At 40.2% G+C, this 24,919-nt stretch overlaps 1 protein-coding gene across 4 annotated transcripts in view; it reads left to right on the top strand.

Annotated features, from left to right (window-relative positions):
* Positions 1–24,919, top strand: part of DENND5B (DENN domain containing 5B) — a 205,063-nt gene that overhangs the window by 56,608 nt on the left and 123,536 nt on the right. For 2 of the 4 annotated variants that reach the window (XM_058283015.2, XM_058283012.2), the window contains exon 2: positions 24,569–24,634. The exons of the other annotated variants lie outside the window; for them this stretch is intronic. In XM_058283015.2, the coding sequence (XP_058138998.1) occupies positions 24,569–24,634 (66 nt within the window). The remainder of the gene's footprint in view (positions 1–24,568; positions 24,635–24,919) is intronic. 4 annotated transcript variants of the gene reach the window in all.

Genomic DNA, 24,919 nt, shown 5'->3' with positions numbered 1-24,919 from the left:
TTCCACCCCTGCAGACATCGGCTCATATCCTTCCTCCACCCTCCGATTTCCTGTAAGCCTATCGTTCAGTCTCTTGCTATCTAGGGCAGCTTGTTTATTTCATATCATTGAGGTCATGTAGTATTTGTCCTTCAATGTCTGGGTTGCTTCACTTAACATAAGGTTCTCAAGATTCATCCATGTTATCACATGTGTTTGTAGTGTGTTTGTTCTTACAGCCGAGTAGTATTCCATTGTGTGTATATACCACATTTTATTGATCCACTCGTCTGTTGATGGGCATTTGGGTTGATTCCAACTTTTGGCAATAGTGAACAATGCTGCTATGAACATTGGTGTACATATATCGGTTTGTGTCCTTGTTTTCAGTTCTGCTGGGTATATACCCAGCAGTGGTATTGCTGGGTCATATGGCAAATCTATGGCTAGTTTTCTGAGAAACCGCCATACTGTCCTCCAGAATGGTTGGATCCTTCTGCATTCCCACCAGCAGTGGATGAGTGTTCCCCTTCCTTCACATCCTCTCCAGCACTTGTATTCTTCTGTTTTTTTCATAGCTGCCAATCTTATGGGTGTAAGATGGTATCTCATTGTAGTTTTGATTTGCATTTCCCTGATAGCTAGAGATTTGGAACATTTTTTCATGTGCTTTCTTGCCATTTGTATTTCTTCTTCGGAGAAGTGTCTGTTTAAGTCTTTTTCCCATTTTTTAAATGGGTTGTTTATCTTTTTATTTTCAAGATATAGGAGTTCTTTATATATGCAGGTTATAAGTTTCTTATCAGATATATGGTTGCCAAATATTTTCTCCCACTGTGTGGGCTCCCTTTTTACTTTCTTGACAAACTCCTTTGAGGTGCAGAAGGCTTTAATTTTGAGGAAGTCCCATTTATCTATTAGTTCTTTTGCTGCTCGTGCTTTTGGTGAGATATTCATAAATCCATTTCCTATTACAAGGTCCTGTAGATGTTTCCCTACACTGCTTTCTAAGGTTTTTATGGTCTTGGCTCTTATATTTAGGTCTTTGATCCATCTTGAGTTGATCTTTGTATAAGGTGTGAGATGGTAATCCTCTTTCATTCTTCTACATATGGCTAACCAGTTCTCCAGACACCATTTGTTGAATAGGCCACTCTCTCCCAGTTGAGAGGGTTTGGTGGCTTTATCGAATATTATGTGGTTGTATATGTGAGGTTCTATATCAGAGCTTTCAATTCGATTCCATTGGTCTATGTGTCTCTCCTTATGCCAATACCATGCTGTTTTCACCACCATAGCTTTATAGTATCTTTTGAAGTCAGGTAGTGTGATTCCTCCAATTTCGTTTTTCTTTTTCAGTATGTCTCTGGCTCTTTGGGGTCTCTTTCCTTTCCAAATAAATTTCATAGTTAGTTTTTCTAGTTCCTTAAAGAAGGCTGCGTTGATTTTTATTGGGATTGCATTGAATATTTAGATCAGTTTTGGTAGGATAGACATCTTAATAATGTTCAGTCTTCCTATCCATGAACAAGGAATAGTCTTCCATTTATTTAGGTCTTCTTTGATTTCCTTGAACAATCTTGTATAGTTCTCGGTGTATAAGTTCTTTACCTCTTTAGTTAAATTTATTCCTAAGTATTTGATTTTTTTATTTACTATTGTGAATGGTATTTGTTTCTTGATTTCCTCCTGATCTTGCTCATTATTGGTGTACAGAAATGCTACTGATTTTTGCGCATTGATCTTATAACCTGCGACTTTACTAAACTCATTTATGAGTTCTAGAATCTTCGTTGTAGATCTCTCAGGGTTTTCTATGTATAGGATCATGTCATCTGCAAAGAATGAAATTTTGACTTCTTCCTTTCCAATCTGAATGCCTTTTATTTCTGGTTCTTGCCTCAGTGCTCGAGCAAGTACTTCTAAGACAATGTTAAATAGGAGCAGAGACAGTGGGCATCCTTGTCTTGTTCCTGAGTTTAGAGGGAAGGAGTCTAGGATTTCTCCATTGTAAACAATATTGGCTTTAGGTTTTTCATATATACTCTTTATCATGTTCAAAAAATTCCCTTGTATTCCAATCTTTTGGAGTGTTTTTATCAAGAAAGGGTGCTGTATTTTGTCAAATGCTTTTTCTGCATCTATAGATATAATCATGTGATTTTTTTCCTTCAATCTGTTTATATGGTGTATTACATTGATTGATTTTCTTATGTTGAACCATCCTTGCATACTTGGGATGAATCCCACTTGGTCGTGGTGTATAATACGTTTAATGTGTTGTTGAATACGATTAGCAAGTATTTTGTTAAGTATTTTTGCGTCTAGGTTCATTAGAGAAATTGGTCTGTAATTTTCCTTTCTTGTGATGTCTTTGTTTGGCTTTGGTACTAGGGTAATGTTGGCATCATAGAAGGAGTTGGGTAATGTTCTATCTGTTTCGATGTTTTGGAATAGTTTCAGCAGGATTGGTGTCAGTTCTTTCCGGAATGTTTTGTAGAATTCACCTGTGAAGCCATCTGGCCCTGGGCTCTTCTTAGTTGGGAGATTTTTAATAACTGATTCTATCTCTCTGCTTGTGATTGGTTTGTTAAGAGCATCAATTTCTTCTTTCGTCAATATGGGTTGCTTATGTGTTTCTAGGAATTTGTCCATTTCCTCTAGATTGTCATTTTTGTTGGAATATAGTTTTTCAAAATATCCTCTTATGATAGTCTTTATTTCTGTGGGGTCAGTAGTGATATCGCCTTTCTCATTTCTTATTTTGTGTATTTGCATCTTCTCTCTTTTTTTCTTTGTTAGTCTCACTAAAGGTTTGTCAATTTTGTTAATCTTCTCAAAAAACCAGCTCTTGGTCTTGTTTATCTGTTCAAGTGCTTTCTTATTTTCTATTTCATTTAGTTCTGCTCTTATCTTTGTTATTTCCTTCCTTCTTCTTCCTGTTGGGTTACTTTGTTGTTGTTTTTCTAATTCCTTCAAATGTGCAGTTAGTTGTTCAATTTTTGCTCTTTCTTCTTTTTTGATATATGAATTTATGGCTATAAACTTCCCTCTCAGTACTGCTTTTGCTGCATCCCATAGATTTTGGTATGTTGTGTTATCATTATCATTTGTTTCAAGGTAGTCATTGATTTCTTTTGAGATTTCCTCTTTGACCCACTGTTTTTCTAAGAGTGTGCTGTTTAATTTCCAAATCGTGGTGTGAAATCTGGGCTTCTGTCCCTTGCAAATCTCCAGCTTGACTCCACTGTGGTCAGAGATGATGTTTTGTATGATTTCAATCTTTCTGAATTCGTTCAGCCTTTCTTTGTGGCCTAGCATATGATCTATCTTGGAGAATGATCCATGTGCGCTTGAGAAAAATGTATATCCTGCTGTGTTTGGGTGTAGCGATCTATATATGTCTATTAGATCCAGCTCCTCTAATATACTATTCAGATGTTTTGTTTCTTTGGTGATTCTCTTTTGAGATGTTCTGTCCAGAGTTGATAGTGGTGTATTAAAATCCCCCACTATAATTGTAGATGTATCTATTCTTTCACTTAGTTTTTCCAGCGTTTGCCTGACATATTTAGAGGCACCCTTGTTAGGGGCATAGATATTTATGATTGTTCGATCTTCTTGACAGATTTTCCCTTTCACTAAAATGTAGTATCCTTCTTTGTCTCTCACAATTGTTTCACATTTAAAGTCTATTTTGTCTGATATTAATATAGCTACTCCTGCCTTTTTTTGGTTATTGTTAGCTTGTATGATTGTTTTCCAGCCATTCACTTTCAATCTCCATGCGTCTCTGGGTCTAAGATGTGTCTCTTGTAGACAGCATATGGATGGGTCATATTTCCTTATCCAATGTCCCAGTCTGAATCTTTTGATAGGTGAGTTTAATCCGTTGACATTCAGTGTTATTACTATCAAGGAATTATTTGTGTTAGTCATATTTTGATTGGATTTGTGTTTGTCATATTTTGTTTGTATATATTTTTTTGTCTTTTTTGTTGTTGTTGTTGGTCTTATACTCTCCTCCAACTTTGCCTTTCCTGTTTTTTCCTTTCTTCCTGCAGAACTCCCTTTAGAATTTCTTGAAGGGGAGGTTTCTTGTTGGTATACTCTTTCAGTTTCTGTTTGTCTGCGAATATTTTGAACTCTCCATCATGTTTGAATGCTAGTTTAGCTGGATAGAGTATTCTTGGTTGGAAATTTTTTTCCTTTAGTACCTTGACTATATCATACCACTGTCTTCTTGCCTCCATGGTTTCAGAAGAGAAATCAGCACTTAATCTAATTGAGCTTCCCTTGTATGTGATGGTTTTCTTTTCTCTTGCTGCTTTTAGGATTTTCTCTTTGTCTTGAGCATTGGATAATTTGACAAGTATATGTCTTGGGGTGGGCCTGTTGGGGTTTATGACTTGTGGAGTGCGCTGTGCTTCTTGGATATGTACATCTGTCTCTTTCAGTAGATTTGGGAAGTTTTCAGCCATTATTTCCTGCAACACTCCTTCTGACCCCTTTCCCTTCTCTTCACCTTCTGGAATGCCTATAATACGTATGTTTGAGCGTTTTGCATTGTCATTCAGGTCCCTAAATACTAATTGGATTTTTTCTATCTTCTTATTGACCCCTTCTGCTATCTGTTTGATTTCTGATGTACTGTCTTCCACATCACTAATTCTCTGCTCTGTCTCTTCTAGTCTGCTGATATTTGCTGCAAGTGTATTTTTGATTTCTTGAACTGTGGTGTTCATTCCCATCATATCTGTTATGTTTTTGCGTATGTCTGCAATTTCCCCTCCAAGTGATGTCTTCATGTTGTTAACCTCTTTCATTACTGCATCAAATTTGTCGGTGATAAATGTTCTGAGATCTTTCATTGCTTGTGCCAAGTTTTGCTCCCCTTTGTGATTATTGGTTTGTTGATTGGATTCAGCCATGTTTTCCTGATTATTGGTTTGGTTTGTAGATTTTTGTTGCTTTCTGGTCATCTCTTTATTTTGACGAATTTAATCAGTTCCTTAGCTTCTTTGTCTGCTCTTGGAGGTTAATTAGTTGTTATTTTTGCATAGGTGTTATATCTTCTCTTTGTCACTTTTTTCTTCTTATTCTAGTTACTTGTTGTTGGTTAAGTTCACTTTAGAGGAAAGTATTAGTGTTGGGGAAAGGCAATTGTGTAAGCAAGGGAAAAGTGTAAGGTAGTATTGGTGATGTATGTTAACAAAGCAAGAATATGAGATCTGGGAGGATGGAGGTTAGATTTATGTAGATTGTATATAGTTATAGCTGTAGGTAGAGTATCTTTTATGAAGTAGATGACTGAATATAGGAGGAATATGGTATGAACTACAAAGCTATTGTTTTCATGAGAGAGGGAAAAAGAAAAGAGAGGTAATAGTTTCAAGAGTGGATAACAGACAGAAAACAGAACAAAGGTATTAGAAATTAAGAGTTAGACACTTTGTGGATCAAAGAACGGGAGGTGGGGGGTGGAATATAGGAGAGACAGTAGATGATAGTGGATAACAAGATGCAGGGAAAGGGGAATAGTGTAAGTAGCCTAAATCAGTTCACACAGAAATGAGGCAGTGGAGAATGGGAAAACCCAGCAAATGTGAGGTGTTCCCTGTATCACCTATTGTATACTTGAATTAAAATAAAATAAGTGGAAGATGAGGGACAAGAGGAAAAGAGAAAACCTAAAAAAAAAACTAATTATAATAAAGAAAAAAAAGAAAGACAAGAAGAAAGGAAGAAAGAAAAAGCGGATGGGCAAACAGTGGGGAACGGATGGGGGAAGAGAGATACAGGTATACACGTGTCACAATTGCAACACTATCTAAAACAACAACTTCCCCCCGCTTTGCCCTAAAACCCCCGTCTGTCTGCCCAAATGGGTCTGCAAGCACCTCCCTTCCCACAAACCCCCAATAGGCCGCCCAGGGCCCACGAACTCCCCAGTACTGCAGATGCTCAAAAAAAAAAAAAAAAAAACACAAAGAACAGAAACCCCTCCGCAGGCCCGGCTCCGCCCGCCGCGGAGGCCTGGACCGGCTCTGCCCGGCTCCTTACGCCGCCGCGGCCTGGCCTGGCTTCGCCTGGCTCCGCTCGCTACAGCGGCCCAGCCGGCTCCCGCGTCCACCTCCCGCCGCCGCAGCCTGGACCGGCCCCACCCGGCTCCATACGCCGCCGCGGCCTGACCCGGCTCCGCCCGGCTCCGCTCGCTACAGCGGCCCGGCCCAGCTCCGGCGTCCGCCTGTCGCCGCCGCGGCCTGCACCGGCCCCGCCCGGCTCTGTACGCCGCCGCGGCCCGGCCCAGCTACGCCCGGCTCCGCTCGCTACAGCGGCCCGGCCTGGCTCCGGCGTCCGCCTCTCGCCGCCGCGGCCTGCACCGGCCCCGCCCGGCTCCGTTCGCCAGCGCGGCACAGCCCGGCTACGCCCGGCTCCGTTCGCTACAGCGGCCCGGCCCGGCTCCGGCGTCCGCCTGTCGCCGCCGTGTCCTGGACCGGCCCCGCCCGGCTCTGTACGCCGCCGTGGCCCGGCTCCGGCGTCCGCCGCCCGCCGCCACGGCCTGAACCGGCCCCGCCCATCTCCGCACACCGCCTCGGCCCGGCTCGGCCCAGCTCGGCCCCGCCCGGCCCCGCTCGCCGCCGGCGCAGCCCGGCCCGGCTCCGGCGTCCGCCGCTGCGGCCCGGCCTGGCTCAGCCCCACCGAGCGGGGCTAGATGCCTCGTCTCCGCCTACCCAAGGAGGGAATCCTCTACAGGTAGCTGGGATCTCCGTGTATATTTCACAGACGGATCCTCTCTGTTACCTTCCCTCCAAATCGATGTCCAGACACCTCCGGACCAGCGAAAATCCCGAAACAATCCGGTCCCAAAGAGTCTCCAACGCCACCCAGCTGATTCCCTGCAGAGGACCCTAACAGGGATGTTCACTCAGCCGCCATCTTGCCCCCGCTCCTCTATTTATTTTCTAAACATTTGAGAACATTTAATATTTCCATGTACTTTTCCTAAGAACAAAGATATTCACTTATGTAACCACCTTAAATGTAGTTATCAAATTAAGAAATTTAACTTTGATATAAAGCTTACAGTATATATTCCAATGTTTTCATATGTCCCAATAATGTCCTTTTGGGCCTTTTCTCCTCCATTATTAGATCCAGCCAGGATCATGTATAACATTTAATTGTCGTTGTCTCTCTTTTTTTTAATTGTGGCAATATACATACAATATAAACTTTCCCATCTCAACCACTCCCAAGATACCATTCAGTAGGATTAATCACATTCACGATGCCGTGCTACCCTCACTACCATCCATTGCTAGAGGGTTCCCATCATCCCCCACCCAAATGAACTAATCCCCATTCTCCCTTCCCCTGTCCCGAGCCTGTGCACTTGCATGTTTTAGCTGCTTCATCTAAGTAGGATTTTAATATCCCTTTACATCTGACTTGCTTTGCTTAGCGTGATAGCATCAGCGTTCACCCATGGCCGAAGACTGGATCAGTTTTGTCCTACCCTCGTTCCTCTCCCAGGGCTGGCATCCTCAAGGCTCCCAACATCCATCCCCTGTGGCTCAGGGCTGGGGAGCTCTGCAGCCCATCCCAGAGCCGATTGCAGTCCTTTGCCGGGGAGTCGTGATGTGGATGCCCGCCCGCCTCTCCAGTCCTTTCCCAAGCCTCCACGATGACAGACACCTGATACCCAAGCTGGTCTGAGGGGGGAGGTCACGCTGATGAGTTGAAGGGATGGGTTGCTTGGAAGCCCCGCTCCCTCTGCACTACAGTTGAAAGATGTTTATGTCATTGGTGCATCACTGAACAGATGCGGTAAGTTGTTAGAGATTTAAAGATGTTTTAAAAATGTGCTATAACCTCCTGCACACACACTATAGTTCCAAGAGTTAACTGCCATCTCTCTTGACTTAAAAATGTGTGGAGGTGTGGGAGGAGCCTTCTGAGAGAAAGGAAGAAATACTCTGTCCAGAAAAACTAGTCCTCATTCCAACATCCACCTTAATGATTAGGACGGGATAGAATGGAAGAGAAGCTAGAAAATTAAGGTAAAAACCACCTTAGATAGTAATGGATCCCTATGATTTTTTTTTTATTTTGTACATTTACTAATTGAAAATATAAACAATTAAAAACTAAAAAGAAAACAGTTGAATAAAAACATAAAAATTCTCCAATGTACTGGATACCTATAAAAATTTTTTAATCATAAAATATGTTACATAATATACTTGGTTCATAGTAGCGCAGTCAAACAGTATCTGTCCTTTTGTGTCTGGCTTGCGTCACTCAACATAATGTCCTCCATGTTCATCCATGTTGTTATATGCTTTAAGATTTTATTTCTTATAGCTGCCTAATATTCTATCATGTGAATACACCACAGCTGTTTAGCCATTCATTGGTTGGTGGACACCTGGATGGTTTCCAGCTTTTGGCAATCACGAATAATGCTGCTATGAACATTGGTGTGCAGGTGTCTGTTCATGTCACTGCGCTCAGTTCTTCAGGGTAGATACCCAGCGGTATTGCAGGGTCACGTGGAAAGTCTATATTCAGCTTCTTTAGGAACTGCCAAGCAGACCTCCACAGGCCGTCCTGTTCTGCATTCCCACCAGCCGTGGATAAGTGTTCCATCTCTTCACATCCTCTCCAACACTGTAGTTCTCTGTCTTGTTAATAATGGCCATTTTGATAGGTATGAAATGATATCGTTTTGTAGTTTTGATTTGCATTTCCCTAATCATTAGTGATGTTGAGCATTTCTTCATGTGTTTTTTTGCCATTTGTATTTCTTCTTTGGACAAATGTCTATTCAAGTCTTTTTGCCCATTTTCAGATTGGGTTGTTTGTCTTTTTATTGTGGAGTTGTAACATCTCTTTATATATCTTGGATATTAAACCCTTATCAGATATGTGATTTCCAAATATTTTCTCCCATTGAGTTTGCTGCCTTTTCACCCTTTTGACAAAGTCCTGTGAGGTGGAAAAGTGTTGGATTTTGAGGAGGTCTCATTTATCTATTTTTTCTTTTGTTCCTTGTGCTTTGGGTATAAGAGCCAAGAATCCACCACGTATTACAAGGTCTTAAAGATGTTTCCCTACATTTTTTTCTAATAGTTTTATGGGCCTGGCTTTTATATTTAGGTCTTTGATCCATTTTGAGTTGGTTCTTTTATACAGAGTGAGATAGGGGATCTCTTTCATTCTTTTGGTAATAGATATCCAGTTGTCCCAGCACTATTTGTTGAAGAGACTGTTTTGTCCCCTTAACTAACATGGTAGGTTTGTCAAAATCCAGTTGACTGTAGAGGTGAGGGTTTATTTCTGGATTCTCAATTCTATTCCACTGATCGATGTGTCTATCTTTTTGGTTGTATTATGCTGTTTTGACCATTGTAGCTTTGTAATCTATTTCAAGGTCAGGCAGTCAAATTCCTCCCATGTCGCTCTTCTTTTTTTAGAATGCTTTTGGCTATTTGGGTGTACTTTCCCTCCCAAATGAATTTAGTAATTGCCTTTTCTAATTCTGTAAAGTAAGCTGTTGGGATTTTGATAGATATTGCATTGAATCTGTAAATCAGTTTGGGTGAGATTGACATCTTCATGATATTTATTCTTCCAATCCATGAACATGGAATGTCTTACTATTTGTTTAGGTCTTTTAAAATTTCTTTTAGCATTGTTTGATAGTTCTCTGCATATACTTCTTTGGTTAAAGTGTAACCAATACTATACTTTACTTTACCTATACTTCTTTGGTTAAATTAATTCCTAGTATTTGAGTCTTTTTCTTGCTATTGAAAATGGAATTTCCCCCTGATTTCCTCCTCAGATTGTTCAGTACTAGTGTACAAAATCATTACTGATTTTTTATGGTGATCTTGTATCCTGCCACTTTGCTGAACTCATTTATTAGCTCAAGTAGCTTTGTTGTGGATACTTCAGGATTTACTTCAAGCAGTGAGAACTTTACTTCCTCTTTTCCTAGTTGTATGCCTTTAATTTTGTTTTTTTCTTGTCTATTACCCTAGCTAGAACTTTTAGTACAATACTGAAAAACAGTGGTGACAGTGGGCATCCTTGTCTTGTTCCTGATCTTAGATGGAAAGCTTTCAACCTTTCCCCATTGATTATGATGTTGGCTGTGGGTTTTTCATATATGCCTTTTATCATATTGAGTTATTTTCCTTCAATTCCTAATTTCTGAAGTGTTTTTATCAAAAAAGGATGTTGGATTTTGTCAAATGCCTTTTCTGCATCAATTGAGATTATCATGGTTTTTTTTTCATTCAATTTGTTAATATGGTATATTATGTTAATTGAGTTTCTTATGTTGAAGCAGCCATACATACCAGAAATAAATCCTACTTGGTCATGATGTATAAGTATTTGGATTTGTTGTTGGATTCAATTTGCAAGTATTTTGTTGAGAATTTTTACATCTGTGTTCATCAGAGAGATTGGTCTGTAATTTCCTTTTCTTTTTATTTAATACCACTCCGTCCCCACCCCCCCCACCCCGGTTGTCTGTTCTCTGTGTCTATTTGATGTGTCTTGTTTCTTTGTCCGCTTCTGTTGTTGTCAGTGGCACAGGAAGTGTGGGCGGCGCCATTCCTGGGCAGGCTGCACCCTCTTTCGTGCTGGGTGGCTCTCCTTACGGGGCGCACTCCTTGCGCGTGGGGCTCCCCTACGCGGGGGACACCCGTGTGTGGCATGGTACTCCTTGCGCGCATCAGCACTGCGCGTGGGCCAGCTCCACCCAGGTCAAGCAGGCCCGGGGTTTGAACCGCGGATCTCCCATGCGGTAGACGGACGCCCTAACCACTGGGCCAAGTCCGTTTCCTAATTTCCTTTTCTTGTTGTATCTTTATCTCACTTTGGTATTAGAGTGATGTTGGCTTCATAAAGTGTGTTGGGTAATTTTCCCTCCTCTTTAGTTTTTTGTAAGAGTTTAAACAGAATTGGTGTTAATTCTTTTTGAAATACTTCCTCCATTTCATTCTTCGGTTTTCATGTCATATCATATTTTTGTCTTTTTACTTTCTCGGTTATCCTTTCTGCTATTCTTTCTTCTATACTCTCCTCCATGCCTGTCTCTCCTGTCTTTTTCTTTGAGGTTGTAAGGCTTCCTTTAACATTTCCTACAAAGGTGGATTCTTTTTTGCTGTTTGTTTGTGAATATTTCATACTCGCCTTCATATTTGAAGGACAGTTTTGCTGGGTAGATTTCTCAACTGGCAGTTTTTCTCTCTCAGTATCCTAATTGTATCATACCACTGTCTTCTCGCCTTCATGTTTTCTGAAGAGGAATCTACGCTAAGTCTTACTGGATGTCCCTTGTACATGATGGTTTGCTTCTCCCTTGCTGCTCTCAGAGTTTTCTCTTTATACTTGCCATTTGACATTCTGAGTAGTATGTGTCTTGGAGTAGGTATATTTGGATTTATTCTGATTGTTGTGTAGTGTGCTTCTTGGACATGTAAGTTCATTTCTTTCGTGAGAGTTGGGAAATTTTCAGCTATTATATCCTGAAATACTCTTTCTGTTCCTTTTCCTTTCTCTTATTCTTGTGGAACTCCCATAGCACATATGTTGTTGTGGTTTGTGTTGTCATTCAACTCTGAACCCCTGCTTTTCTATTCTTCAATTTTAGCTGTTCTGTCTTTGGCATCACTTATTCTTTCTTCTATTATTTCGACTCTGTTATTGTATGTCTCAAATGTGTTTTTGATCTCATCTATTGTGTCTTTCATTCCCATAAGCTCTGTTACTTTTCTGCTCAGGATCTCAAATTCTTCTTTGACCTCACTCAATGTCTTGTTGATGTCATTATCTCTTTGATCATATTGTCTTTCAACTCATAAATTTGATTTTGGAAATTTGTGTGCATTTTGCTGATTAGTTTTCTCAAATTCTGCATCTTTTCTGGGGCTTTGATATATTCCTTTTCTTTGGCCATATCTTCTATTTTCTTAGCATGGCTCATACTTTTTTGCTGATATCTAGGCATCTGATTAGAAGGTAGTTTACTCATATGCTCAATTTCTTTTTCTTTTGTAGGGATTTAGTGGCAGGAGGCCATGTGTTACCATTGCTCTTTGATTCTTGGCTCGACCTGGATTGTTGAGATTGTCCTGCTGGATGCTCAAAGCTGGGCACTGGGGAGGGAGGCTACAGAGGCTGGAAAAAGCTTCTCCTACTTAGAGAGGTTTTTTAACATTCTTTTGGTGATAGTTACCCAGGTCTGCCTGAAGGTGGGGCTCTTTGGCAGCTCTCAGTTAAGGGCAGGTGGAGGCGTGTTTGTTGCAACACGGACGGGATCGATGTGATAGAACTTCCTGTCTGGAGGCTGGGAGCCCTGTCTGGAAGCCCCCTTCCTTTTCCCGGGTTGGAAATATTTCTGCTGCCCTCTGAGTCCTCAGCAACCAGTCCTCGTCAGGGAGAAGGTGATTGGGAGGGTCGTGTATCTTTAGCCCCTGTGGGCTCCAAGGCAGACAGTGGCACAGCCCCAGCTGGCCTGGAAGGGCTCCTGGGACACAGCTGACCAGATGTGTGGGTCACAAGCTGGGTCAGCCTTAGGCTGTGTCTCTTTCTCGGCTTTCTCGGGGTGGTGGATCCCTGGAGCCCCTTCTGCTGTAGTCACAGGCCCAGCGGCCCGATATTTCAAAGCGTCTTTAGTGCATGGGAGGGTGATGGCAGCAGCAGCTGCTGGTTTCAGCTCTGAGTTCTGTTGTCGCGACTTCCCAGCTTTGTCCCTCTCCTCTGGGTGGTGTCCAGCCTCCGTCTGGAATCCTAAACCCTACAAGGCCTTTCTGGGCTGTTCCAGCCTGTCTTTGAGCTGTTTTTCTGGAGGAGAAGACAGTCCTGTGTCTTTCCAGTCTACCATCTTCCCTGATGTCCAAATGCTTTGATTTCTTTTTAAGGAAAATGTTGGAAAAGCATTATGCTGATGATTCGAGAGCACACTTAGAATAATATTAACAACCTTCCTGGTTTCAAAATGTTGAACCAGTCACGACCTCTGATATTTTCCTCATCTGTGAAATGGTGAACTTCCCACCTCTGGAGGGATATATGTTTAAGACTGCAGACATTTTCAAGGGTAGTTTGACCTAATTTTGTCCTTACGTGATCACATTAGAGCCAAGTCCTCCTATAGTTGACTCCATTGCCACACATGATAGATGCTGTAGAAGAGCTTACAGAAGTGCACTTGACTTTCCTGGAGGGATCGGCAAAGTTTAACTGAGACCGTGACAGAGAATTTGGAGCAGGTGTTTGCTAAACTGGCAGGGACTTCGGTGAGGAGGTCTTAATCTAAGGGAAGAACATATGTAAAGGTAATATGACAGGGAGGCGGACTTGGCCCAGTGGTTAGGGCATCCGTCTGCCACATGGGAGGTCCGCGGTTCAAACCCCGGGCCTCCTTGACCCATGTGGAGCTGGCCATGCGCAGTGCTGATGCGCGCAAGGAGTGCCCTGCCACGCAGGGGTGTCCCCCGCGTAGGGGAGCCCCACGCGCAAGGAGTGCGTCCCGTAAGGAGAGCCGCCCAGCGCAAAAGAAAGTTCAGCTTGCCCAGGAATGGCGCCGCCCACATGGAGAGCTGACACAACAAGATGACGCAACAAGAAGAGACACAGATTCCTGTGCCGCTGACAACAAAGGAAGCGGACAAAGAAGAACATGCAGCAAAATGGACACAAAGAACAGAGAACTGTGGGGCGGGGGGAGGGGAGAGAAATTAAAACAAAAAACCAAAAAAAACCAATTTAACAAATATTTATGATAATAAAACTTAGCCACCTCATAAGTATATCTGCAAAACTGTAAGTATCTACAGTGGTCTAGTAACAGCCCAGTATCCACAATGTAGCTTCTCTGCTTGTTGATAAACTCTATTTCTGTAGCGTATTTGAAGGAAACAAATACTGCTACTGTAATAATGACACTGATAATTTCAGTATAATGATCCTCTAGCATCATAAATTCTTATTAAATGACTTTAATACTACAACAAAACTATTCTTAAATTTGTACAGAGAAGATAAGGATCTTTCCCCAATAGCAAACATGGAATCAATAGCTGTCCCTGTGTTCTTTAACTATCGCATGTTCATAACTTCATTTACTCAGTAAATGGTCCTTGAGTTCAGACTATACCAGCCACTGTGTAGGCCCTGGGGCTTCAGTAGTGGACAGGATACACCTCCTAGCCTCTGAGAGCTTGAGACTTTTCTAAAAGAAAGGGTAGCCAAGAATTTGCAGGTGGCATGGGGGAGGGTGGGAAAGCAGGAAAATACTAGAAGAAATGTTGGCAGCAAAACAAACAGCATATGTAAAGATCAGCTCATTTGATATAGCACAGTACATTGGTGAAGAGCTAATAATTTCTTAATGGCTGGAGTATAAAGTACAAAGGATATGGAAAAAACCATAGGAAGGATTAAGAGATTAACATGTTAAGGAATTCTAGGTTTATCCATAGGATAATGGGGCACTATTGAAGGGTTTTCAATGGGAGTAGCATCAGATTTGTGTTTAAAGATTTCCTGACTGCATTATGGAGTATGGATTGGTGGGGAGTAAGCCTGGAGGAGGATAGAACAATTATGGTATTTGTAATAATTGAGAGGAGAAATGACATTGGATCGGATGGGCGCAGTGGCACTGGGGATGGAGAAAGACGGTAGATTTAAGAAAAGCATTTTAAATCATTAGGAAGAAGTGATGGTTAGATGTGGGAATAAGGGACAGAGGAGTCGAGGATGTCGGGCCTCTAGCTTGTCCTGCTCGGGGAGGCCCGCAGGATGGAGCTTTGGTGTCTAAGACCCTTCCTCATAGGAGTCTAAAAATGTGTGGGCCTTGACTAAGAAAGCTCGTTCTGTATCCTGCACATTAGACCATTCATTGCCACTTATATGAAAGTGGAAAATAAGGATGGTGTTCCTGAGATGTCCATATCCCTAATTACTCATTGATCTCAAAGTAATAGTTTGGATTCTTTGTTAGGTTTCATTGGTTTGTTTGTCAAAGTAGAAAGAATATTGCCATCTGTAGGCAGTGTGCAATTTTTCTAGTAACATACATAACTAAGATAAATATCTAGAGAAATACAGCTTTTAAAATATTTGTTGAAAATACTGTTTATGTTGTCTTACATTTTAAGGTAACTCTAAGGGCATTTCTTTCAACTACTAATCAAGACTTAATAGTAATTTAGTGTTACTGAAGATGTTTTTTTCCCCAAGGAAAATTGGCAAGCAAATGAACACATAAATTTATAACCCTACTGTTAATAAAACTCCCTAAAAATACTATTTTCTTCGTATTTGGAAGAGGATTTAAAAATAACCTATATGATATTTGCTATTTTTATGACATACTTTATGCGCCATGCCATTTTCCTTTCTGGAAGATACAGAAAGACTAATAAGTAATTTACCCAAGGTCACATATGGCTTAGTCATGCTATATTTATGTTCCAGAAACAGAACGTTTAAGATTCATTCTCCATGTTATGAGAATAATGTTGAACTGAGAGAAGAGTGATCGGGTTAGAGAAGGATATTTGGAAGTCACGAATATGGGTGGTAGTGTAAGCCGGTAGAGTCTGCAGAGTAAGAAAAGGTGAACCAAAATAGAACCCAGTGGATGGCAGATATGTAGGGGACAATAGAAGAGAAAACCCATGGAGGCAACCAGCAGGTAGATCCACATGTTCTTTTAGTAACTGCTCAGTCCATAAGAGTCAGCAGAAAAAAGAGAATATCCCCTTGGATATGCAGCTACGCTTCCCCCCCAAACTTGTTACCAAGGTCCACTGTCCGTGGGGATCTCCCCAGGCAGTGTGCTGCCCGTGCTGGTCGGGATGGACAGCTCTGGTCTAACACTCCGCCCTCTTCTTACAGCCGAGCCAGCGGGTACCGTGAGCAGGACTCCACACAATCCTTGGAGGTAACAGAAGGAAACACCGTAGAGAGGGCATAAGCAGTGTCGGACAATATCTCTGTGGCTCTTCCATTGCTCGTTAGAATTGTTTGGCCCTTTGAGACCCTGCACAACGTTGTCTTCTTTCCCCAATGCAGGATGGCCTCTTTGCTGAAACCACCATCTGTCTGCGCATGGCGGAGGTTCTCTTTCTCCCATCAATGAGGAGAGCTGTTAAGTGTTATCTGGAATGTGGTCTAGAAAGGAGTTCCTTCTTTATATCAGACTAAGCTCCATCTTGCCTTTCCTCTCCTTGTCACAAGATGTCTTTTCCCAAGGCGATTAGCAACAGGAATGCCCACCTCCTTCTGGGAAGACAGTGCCCTTTAGCCACAAGGGGATGGCCGTCCTCAAAGGATCCAGCTGAGCAGTCATCTCAATGCATTTGTCCTACGAAGGAATAAGAAAAGCATACAGTAAAGCAGAGGGACCCCCCCTCCACTTAGACTGGGGTCACAGAAGACATGGGAGCAAGTAGCTTCAAGGGTCAAATACTACAGAAAGTCCAGAGAGGATGAGCGCTAAAAATGGTCTTTAGGTTTTTTAAATTAGAAAGCATTGACATAAAAGGAAAGAATCAAACACTTATCTGACTTCTCCCCTACAAAATATAGTGGAATAGTAAGAATCCAGATATTATGTGGCTTCCGATGGACGTACACAGCCATATCTATGAGATAGACTTGCCAAAAAAAAATCAAACGTGTATTTGATCAAGCCTCTAGATCAGTGCTGTCCAGTAGAACTTACTTTTTGTGGTGATAGGAATGTTTTGTTCTCTGCTGTCCAATATGATAACCACTAGAAATGTGACTAATACAGCTGAATTGTAAATTGTATCTAAGTAATTAAAATTTAAAAGACCACATGCTAGTGGCTACTTTATTGAACAATGCAGCTCTAGATTACGAGTTTTCAAGAAGGAAGACAGGGGAGCATGTTAAAATATACTATGGAATGCAAACTGTGAGAAATTCTACCAAGTTTTTTAACAAATAAACCCCAAAGAGGAGAAAAAACGGATGGAGGAGAACCCCAAGATTAAAAGAGACAAGACTTATCAACAAGCCTAATATATCAGCCTTATTTGGGTCCTGATGCAAACTGTTAAAAAAATTTTTTTTACAACATTTATGAAGTAATTGGAAATTTGAATAATGACTGGCTATTTGATTTTGAATTAATTTTTAGATGTCATAGTGGTATTGTGGTTATCTTACGAAAGGGGTCGAGAGGGTCCTCACGTTTTAGAAAGACATACTGAAAAATTTACTTCCTGCTCTCTGAAGCTAGGTTTCTACTTTATAAATTTATCATTAATAACCTATATTCTCTTGGTGTTAATGATTTTTTAAAAAATTTTTTATGGAGAATTTGAAACACATGCAAAAGTAGACAGATATAGTGCAATGAATGCCCATTTATCGTCACTCAACTTCAGAAATTTTCAGTGTGCATTCTTGTTTCATCTAATCCCATCCATCTATATCCATATTATTTCAAAGCACATCCTAGACATCATACAGTTTTAGTTAAAATATTTCAGTGTATATGTCTAAAATATAAGGAGGTCTCTTTTTTAAAATTATGTTCCCCCAATGCCATTATTGCTCTTAGAATAAGAATTAAATGATTCTTTAATGTCATCAGATTTCTGCTAATATGTTCAAATTCCCATTTGTCTCTAAAATTTCTGAATTTATAGTTTATATCTAAATAACCAAATATGACCATTCTCTGAATATGTGATATTTGTAAAGAAAGTGACATAATGTCAAACAAATGTTGCATAAATTTCTAATTGAAAAAAAAGATTATACATAGCTTTGTGAAGATTATGAATTCAGCCAAAAATAAAGTAAGGTGTATTACATTTGTCAAACTGTTAAGTATCTTTTTGCAAGATATTTGGACTGTAATAGAGAAGGGCTTTTTTATTAAAAAAAAAGAATGGGGATTACTGGAAGGCTTTTATAAAATTGCTTTAGTTTGGATAAGTTCTCAGAGTTCATGAGATATTAAATAATGAGGGTATAGGTGTAGGCCAGAAAATGTGAAAAGGTAAAGAAACTGCAAAAGTAATTTACATTCTGAGTGTTGCTGACAGATAATGAAAGTAGACTATGCCTGTAGGGAATGGGAATTACTTTTTTCCCTTTAAAATGCCCTTCTGTATAATAACATAAATTACTTAAGATTTAAAATATTTCAGATCAATCAAAATAACAAATTGTGAGAAAAACAAGATTTTTAAAGAAGTGTGTAATCACACGTCTTTTCTCCATATAGGAGGATGAGATTCCTGAAATCTTCCAAAAGTTTGGGAATTTGGACTAAAGTTACTTGCATTTAGAATTTAACCAATTTTGAAAGTACCTTTCTACATAAAACTTATAAAATCAGTGTCTAATAAGTCTTTGGCATCTTTTTTCCACAGAGCTCAACAAAGATGCTTAAAAACTGTATTTCCTGTTGCCAGTCTAGGTTGGGAATTGAGGAATATGTGGAGGTAGGCTAGAACGGTGGAGGGGAAAGGTGAGGTTATAATAGAGGCAAACAAAATGTTTTCGTTAGAAGGAACAAATGCTTCACAAAGTATTGTTATAAAGGGCTTTAAAATTTTATTTATGAACTGGTATTACCAACCTGCCTTATTTCTGGATATTTAGGTAGAACATGAAAATAGGTTAACACTGAGAGGGCGTAGAAGCAGTGGTATCTCCGTGGCAACAAGTATACCTGGTGCCCCAATCTTGGTTTCTAACAATGTTCTATGTTTAAAGGAACCAGGGAGAGTTAGAGAAATGGCTAATTCTAGGATCGGGGGAAAATATTCAAAATGAGTCTACAGTGTTTTGCAGTGCCAGAAAATAAGGAAGTGTTCAAAAAATAAGAGGGAAAAAGCCGTTTGGACAGAGAGATCTCAAAGGGGCACAGAAGCCTACTGCAAGAGTTCCCAGTGGCCAAACCGGTAACATTGGAGGAGCAAAAAGTATTTTTTTCCTAATTTGCTCATCTTAGAATAATTTCATAGACCATGAGGCACCAATATTAGTAAAACTGATATACGTCCTTCTTCTCCCTGTGATTTATCTCTCTCCTTTAGAGAACTTTGATTTCAAATTTTTTCCCCAAAAGAGCAGTTAAGAGGAAGAAATTAGTGTTTCTTTGTTCAGTTGTTCTCCCTGTGTAAACTAAACTGAGTTTGTGTTTTGACTCCCTCCAATTTTTTTTCAGATGAGAGTTTTGGCAACCAAAAAGTAATGTATATTCCATATGCATTATCTTTTTTCTTAAACTTTTACTTTGAATAATTTCAAACTTAGAGGCAGTTCACAAAAAACAATACAAAACCTGTGCAGAGAACTACAGGAAGCCAGATGCACCAATTTTAACACTTTGTTACATTGGCTGTGTCATTCTGTCTGTCCATTCATCCATCTTTCTATCTGTCGGTGATCTAAACATGAGAGTAAGTGAAATAATCATCTTTCTTGAACACGGAATACTTCCATTACATTTCTTAAGGAATGCAGCCACTCGAGGCACAGTCATAAGTTCACCAACTCTGACACTGATATAAAACGTGTTGTCTGTATTCCAGCTTTTCCTTCTGTCCAATAATGTCTTTTAGACCTTTTCTCCTCCATTATTAGATCCAGTACAGGATCATGTATTACATTTAGTTGTCATTGTCACTTTAGTTACTTTTTTAGAAAACTGTGTAAGCACATATACAATACACTTTCCCATCTCAACCACGCCCAAGCCATGCCATCCAGCGGCATCATGACATTCGCTGCGTGGTGCTGCCCTCGCACCAAGGCCAGACTTTTCCCATCAGCTCAGACAGAAACCCCACACCCATTCTGCATACACCCACTATGCATTAACCTCTGTTCCTCGCCCCACACCTGGCCCTGGTGACCTGCACTCTATGTTCTGTCTCTGTGAGTTCACATATTCCAGCTGTTTCATATAAGTGGAATCATACAATATCTGTCCCTTTGTGTCTAACTTAGTTCATGTCGTGATGTCTTCAAAGTTCAGCCTTGTAGTGTCATGTATCAGTACTTTATTCCTTTTTAAGGCTAATTTTCCATTTTATATACACCACACTTTGTTTATCCATTCACCTGCTGATGGACATCGGCTATTATGAATAACGCTTATGAGCATTGGTGTGCATATACATTTTTAATTGTTTTTTTACTTTATATACATTATTTTAAAAATATATGTACTATAAAGTAGACTTTAAAATCCAAATTTTGTCTAATGGTGATTCACATTATAGCTTTGCATGAAACATGCTATGCACTTATTTTACTGGAAACTCTCTGGATTATTTAAACCTCAATTAATTGGACTTTGGTAAACAGTTAATTTGGGCAAAGATAATTGAACATTTAAATCTACTAAAATAATTTTTGCTTATATAAAATTCTCTGAATAACTGATTAGAGTAAATTGACCTAGGGTAGTTTTCCTATTTGTTTTCTTGTTCATTTTTCTTGGGGAAAACTGAAAACAAGGGCTAAAGAAGGTAGTTGAAACTTTTGATGAATATGCCTGGTGATAACCTGAACACAGTCCGGAGTTTAGATTCGTCAGAGGAGAATAGACTTTAGGTAGGAGCTGAGCAGTGTTGTTAGATGGGTTACTGGGTTAGTTTCCCTACTTTGTGTCTCATTTTGTAAGAGTGATATTCAGTGTCAGTTGTAAAGTTCATATTTGATTTTCCAAATGGGGAGATTTTGGGGTCATGGCCTACTGCTACACTATTTTACTAGAAAGAGAAAAAACGACCTGTCCTATATAGTTAATGAGTGAGTTCTGTCGTGGTAGACCCAGTGGTAGTAATAGTTTGCTTCCCAGAAATGTCCTGCTCTGTCCTGGGGAGTGCACTGACTGCGGGCATGCTGGACGTGTGCCTGGGACGTTCAGAAGGTTGTTTTAAGCATCATTCCCTGATGGAGGTGCCAGTTGCCAGCCTGGCTGTCCCTAGAGGTCCAGATAACTTCTAGGGGTTACATGGTGATTTCGGGGTGGCTTTGGATATTTGTAATGAATAAATTCTTCTGTTCTTCCATTTCAGGAGTTCTGTAGGCAATTTCCCAGCTCTTTATTTTTGTTCTTCTTGTTGTTGTTTTGGGGGCATGCAGGCCGTCTCCCAGCCTTGTTTGGGATCTAGAACTCTCACAGTATCTGTAGCTAGATAGACCCCGGAAGAGAAATTTAGTCTTTTTATTGTCCTGGGATATTCAGACCTTGGGGAGTGAGTAGGAAGGATTCCTGGCTATTGTCACTATTTTAGTTTCCTGGGCTGCTCTAGCAAATACTGTGCAAAGGGATGGCTTACACAATGGGAACTTAATGGCTCACGGTGTTGAGGCCAGAAAAAGGTTCAAATCAAAGCCTCAGCAAGGTGATGCTTTCTCCAGAAGACTGGCATTCTGGGGCTGGCTGCGGTGTCCTCGGTCCTTGGCTCCTCTCGCGTGGCAGTGCACAGGGCAGCCTTCCTCTTCGCTCTGTTGATTTTCAGCTTCTTGCTTGCTGTGGCTTTCTCCTGCCTGGATGTTATTCTTTCATAAAGAACTCCAGTAACAGGATTAAGACCCATCCTGATTGCATTGGGCCACACCTTAACTAAAGTAACCTTATCAAAAAGTCCTACTTGTATTTAGTTCACGCTCATATTTGCCTCTTTAAAGGGAAGACTCTTACATGTCTTTAAGGATGTCTAAAAGATATAGACATCTAAATAACCCGTAAGAGACATCCAGACGTTATAGGACCCTTCAAAGCTGCTACATTACAAAGCTGTAATATGAATTTATTTGTAGGCTGGGTCCTTACAGTAATAAATGTTTCTCTAAGAATTGGTAGCAATTCCTTGTTAATAGTGCTCAAGAAGAGGGTTGGCTAAAGGGGCTCAGTACAGAGCACATTTCTGCTTATTTGTATAGTACATTTACAAAAGATAGGTTACTTATAAGACTGAATATAATACACTTCTTTACCTTGAACATTGGAATAGTTTTAATAGAATTTATTTTTTAGAGCAGTTTTAGATTTATAGAAAACTTGAGAAGATAGTACAGAGAGTTACCGTATAGTCTACTCCAACACACACACACTTATTATTAGCATCTTGTCTGTAATGAATGGTACATTCATTACAATTAATGGACCAATATCTATAGATTATTATTAATTAAAGTCCATACTTGATTTAGGTTTTTTTAGTTTCTACCTAACATCCTGCTGTGTTCTAGGATCCCACTAGGGTACCACATTGTATTTAGTTGTCATGTCTCCTTGGGTTCCTTTTGGCTCTCTTTAGTTTCTCAGACTTGCCTTGGTTTTGATGACATTGACAGTTTTGAGGATTACTGGTTAGGTGTATTGTAGGATACCCTTCTACTGGAATTTGTTTCATGTATTTCTCATGATTGAGATTGGACTTTTGGGTTTTATGAAGAAGATACCAGAGGAAAAGTGCCATTTCCATCACATCAGCTCATGGGTATATACCATCTGTATGATTTCAACTCCGCGTTGACGCTCATCACCTGGGTCGTGGTGGTTGTGTTGTTTCCCCGCCTCTCTCCATCCTGTGCTCTGGGAGAAAGTCACTCTGCACGCCCACGCTTCAGGACTGGGGCTTGTGCACCGCCACCTCGAGGATGGAGTAGCTACAGAAATTATTTGGAATTCTGCGTGGGAGAATTGTCTCTCTTCCCCATTTGTTTATTTAGTCCATCTTTTATTTATATCAGTATGGATTCTTGGATATTTATTTTATATTTTTAATCATAATCCACTACTACTTGATTTATTTTGTTGCTCAAAATTGTTCCTGCTCTGGCCATTGGGAACTCTCAGTTGGCTCCCAGGCGCCTTTAACGTACCGGTCAGTACGGGGTGTGTGTGTTAGCACGTCCTTCTTTAAGGCATCGCAGAGTGCTCCAGGCTCATCTTGTGTATTTCCTACCCCTTCCTACAACTGGCCATTTCTCCAAGGATCCCTGGTTCCTGTTTTTGGAGAATGTATTAGAAACCAAGATCTGGGTACTAGATGTGTGCGTTGCTTTTGGGGAATCATTTAGGCCCTCTCAGCTGGCAGAACTAAGAAATATATGAGTATATACTAACCCATGTATATTCCCGTTTCTATAACTATTTGTATATGTAATCATCTGTAACTGGACTAAGCTAAAAAGGAGTTTTTAACTGAAATAACCAGCTCTAATCCACCATCACATCTGTCCATCTGGCCTCCTCCCCTCGTTTATCTCACCATTTTCCATCCATTTACCTAATTGTGGGGGTCTAGGGTACAGGCAGAGCAGTGTCAACTGCTAACCTGTAGTCTCGTGGGAGAGAACTCCCATCGAGAGCGCAGTGCTCACGTGCAGCTCTTTTTGCCTGTAGTCTTATGTACACTTACCTCCAAAGTTACATTTGTATTACACTCGGATTCTTTCATCTCAGTCTGTATTCCTTCTTGGGATTTCCCAGCTTCCTAAATGATTTTTTTAAAAATTTATATTCATTAGGATTCATTCTTTGTTCTGTAAAATTCTGTGGATTTTGAAAAATGCTAAAATCATATATCCACTGTTATGTAGAATAGTTTCATTGACTAAAACTTCCCGTGCTTCACTTCACTCCTTCCTCCCCTCAATCCTGGCCCCCCTGGTCTTCCCATGTATACAGTTTTGTTTTTTCCAGAATGTCGTATGTTGAAATGTTACAGTAGGTGGCCTTTTAAGACTATCTTCTTGCACTTACCAATATGTGTTTGGGATTCCTTCCTGTTGTCTTTGTAGCTTGATAGTTCGTTGCTTTTTGTTGCTGAATAGTAATCCGTTGTGTGGATGTACTGCAGTTTGTCTACCCATTTACCCACTGAAGGGCATCTTGGGTGTTTCCAGTGTTTGTGCAGCTGCTACAGACATTCATGTGGAGGTTTTTGTGTCAGCAGGCATAAGTTTCCAAATCTTAGGTAAATACCTAAGAACATGATTGCTGGAACATATGGTAAGACTATGTTTAGCTTTGTAAGAAACTGGAAAACTTTCCTTCAAAGTGGCAGTTCCATTTTGCCTTCCCACCAGCAATAAATGAGGATTCCTATTGTTCAAAATCCTTGTCAGCATTTGATGTAGTCAGTTGTTTGGATTTTAGCCATTTTAACAGGTGTTTGTTGGTTGGGATGTAATTTTAAAAGTTGGAGGTTTAGTCTTACCATCATACTTTATTGTATCTAACTTTAGAAACATTTGCTTTTTCCTGGTGAAATTAGTATTAAGAAAAAAGAGGACTTTTCCTATACAAATAACTGTTATTGATGTTTAAAGTAGCCTTTCATTTACTACAGTAAAATCTAATTACCTATTCTCTTTGCTTTTTTATTGCTGTTAAGCTACATTTCATTGGTGTTATTGCCTCACATTTAATTGCTTTTAATTTTTTATTCTCATTTTCCATTCTTCAGAGTCATTTCTGTGGGGTTTTTTTTTGTCTGGTTTTGTTTCTTTGCTCATAAAGCTTTTTTATTTCTGTTACATCATGTAGTTTTGTACCAATGGCTAGAAGCAGATCGTCATGGCAAGAGCCTAGATGCTGCAAATACGACCTCAGGTAAAAAAAAAAAAAAAAAAGTGGGGTGTTAGAAATCGTTATTTTAATTCACCCCAAGCCCATTGTGAATGTTTCTTCATTCTTTCTTGGACAAATCTAAAGGTTTTAAAATTTTCTATTCTTTGATCTGCATCTTAACTTTTATAAACACATTATTTGCTTCAAGCCTTGAAAAATTTTGTTCGTTTGTCTTTAAGCTCTCTTGGCAGATATTCCTACTTTCTCAGGAGGAAACACATAATTGCAGCTTAAATCTAGTAGGAGGTTACTTGAAAATATTACTTG

Source organism: Dasypus novemcinctus, chromosome 20, assembly GCF_030445035.2.
Source record: "Dasypus novemcinctus isolate mDasNov1 chromosome 20, mDasNov1.1.hap2, whole genome shotgun sequence".
NCBI classification, from domain to species: domain Eukaryota; kingdom Metazoa; phylum Chordata; class Mammalia; order Cingulata; family Dasypodidae; genus Dasypus; species Dasypus novemcinctus.
This window is presented reverse-complemented; position numbering and strand designations above follow the sequence as displayed.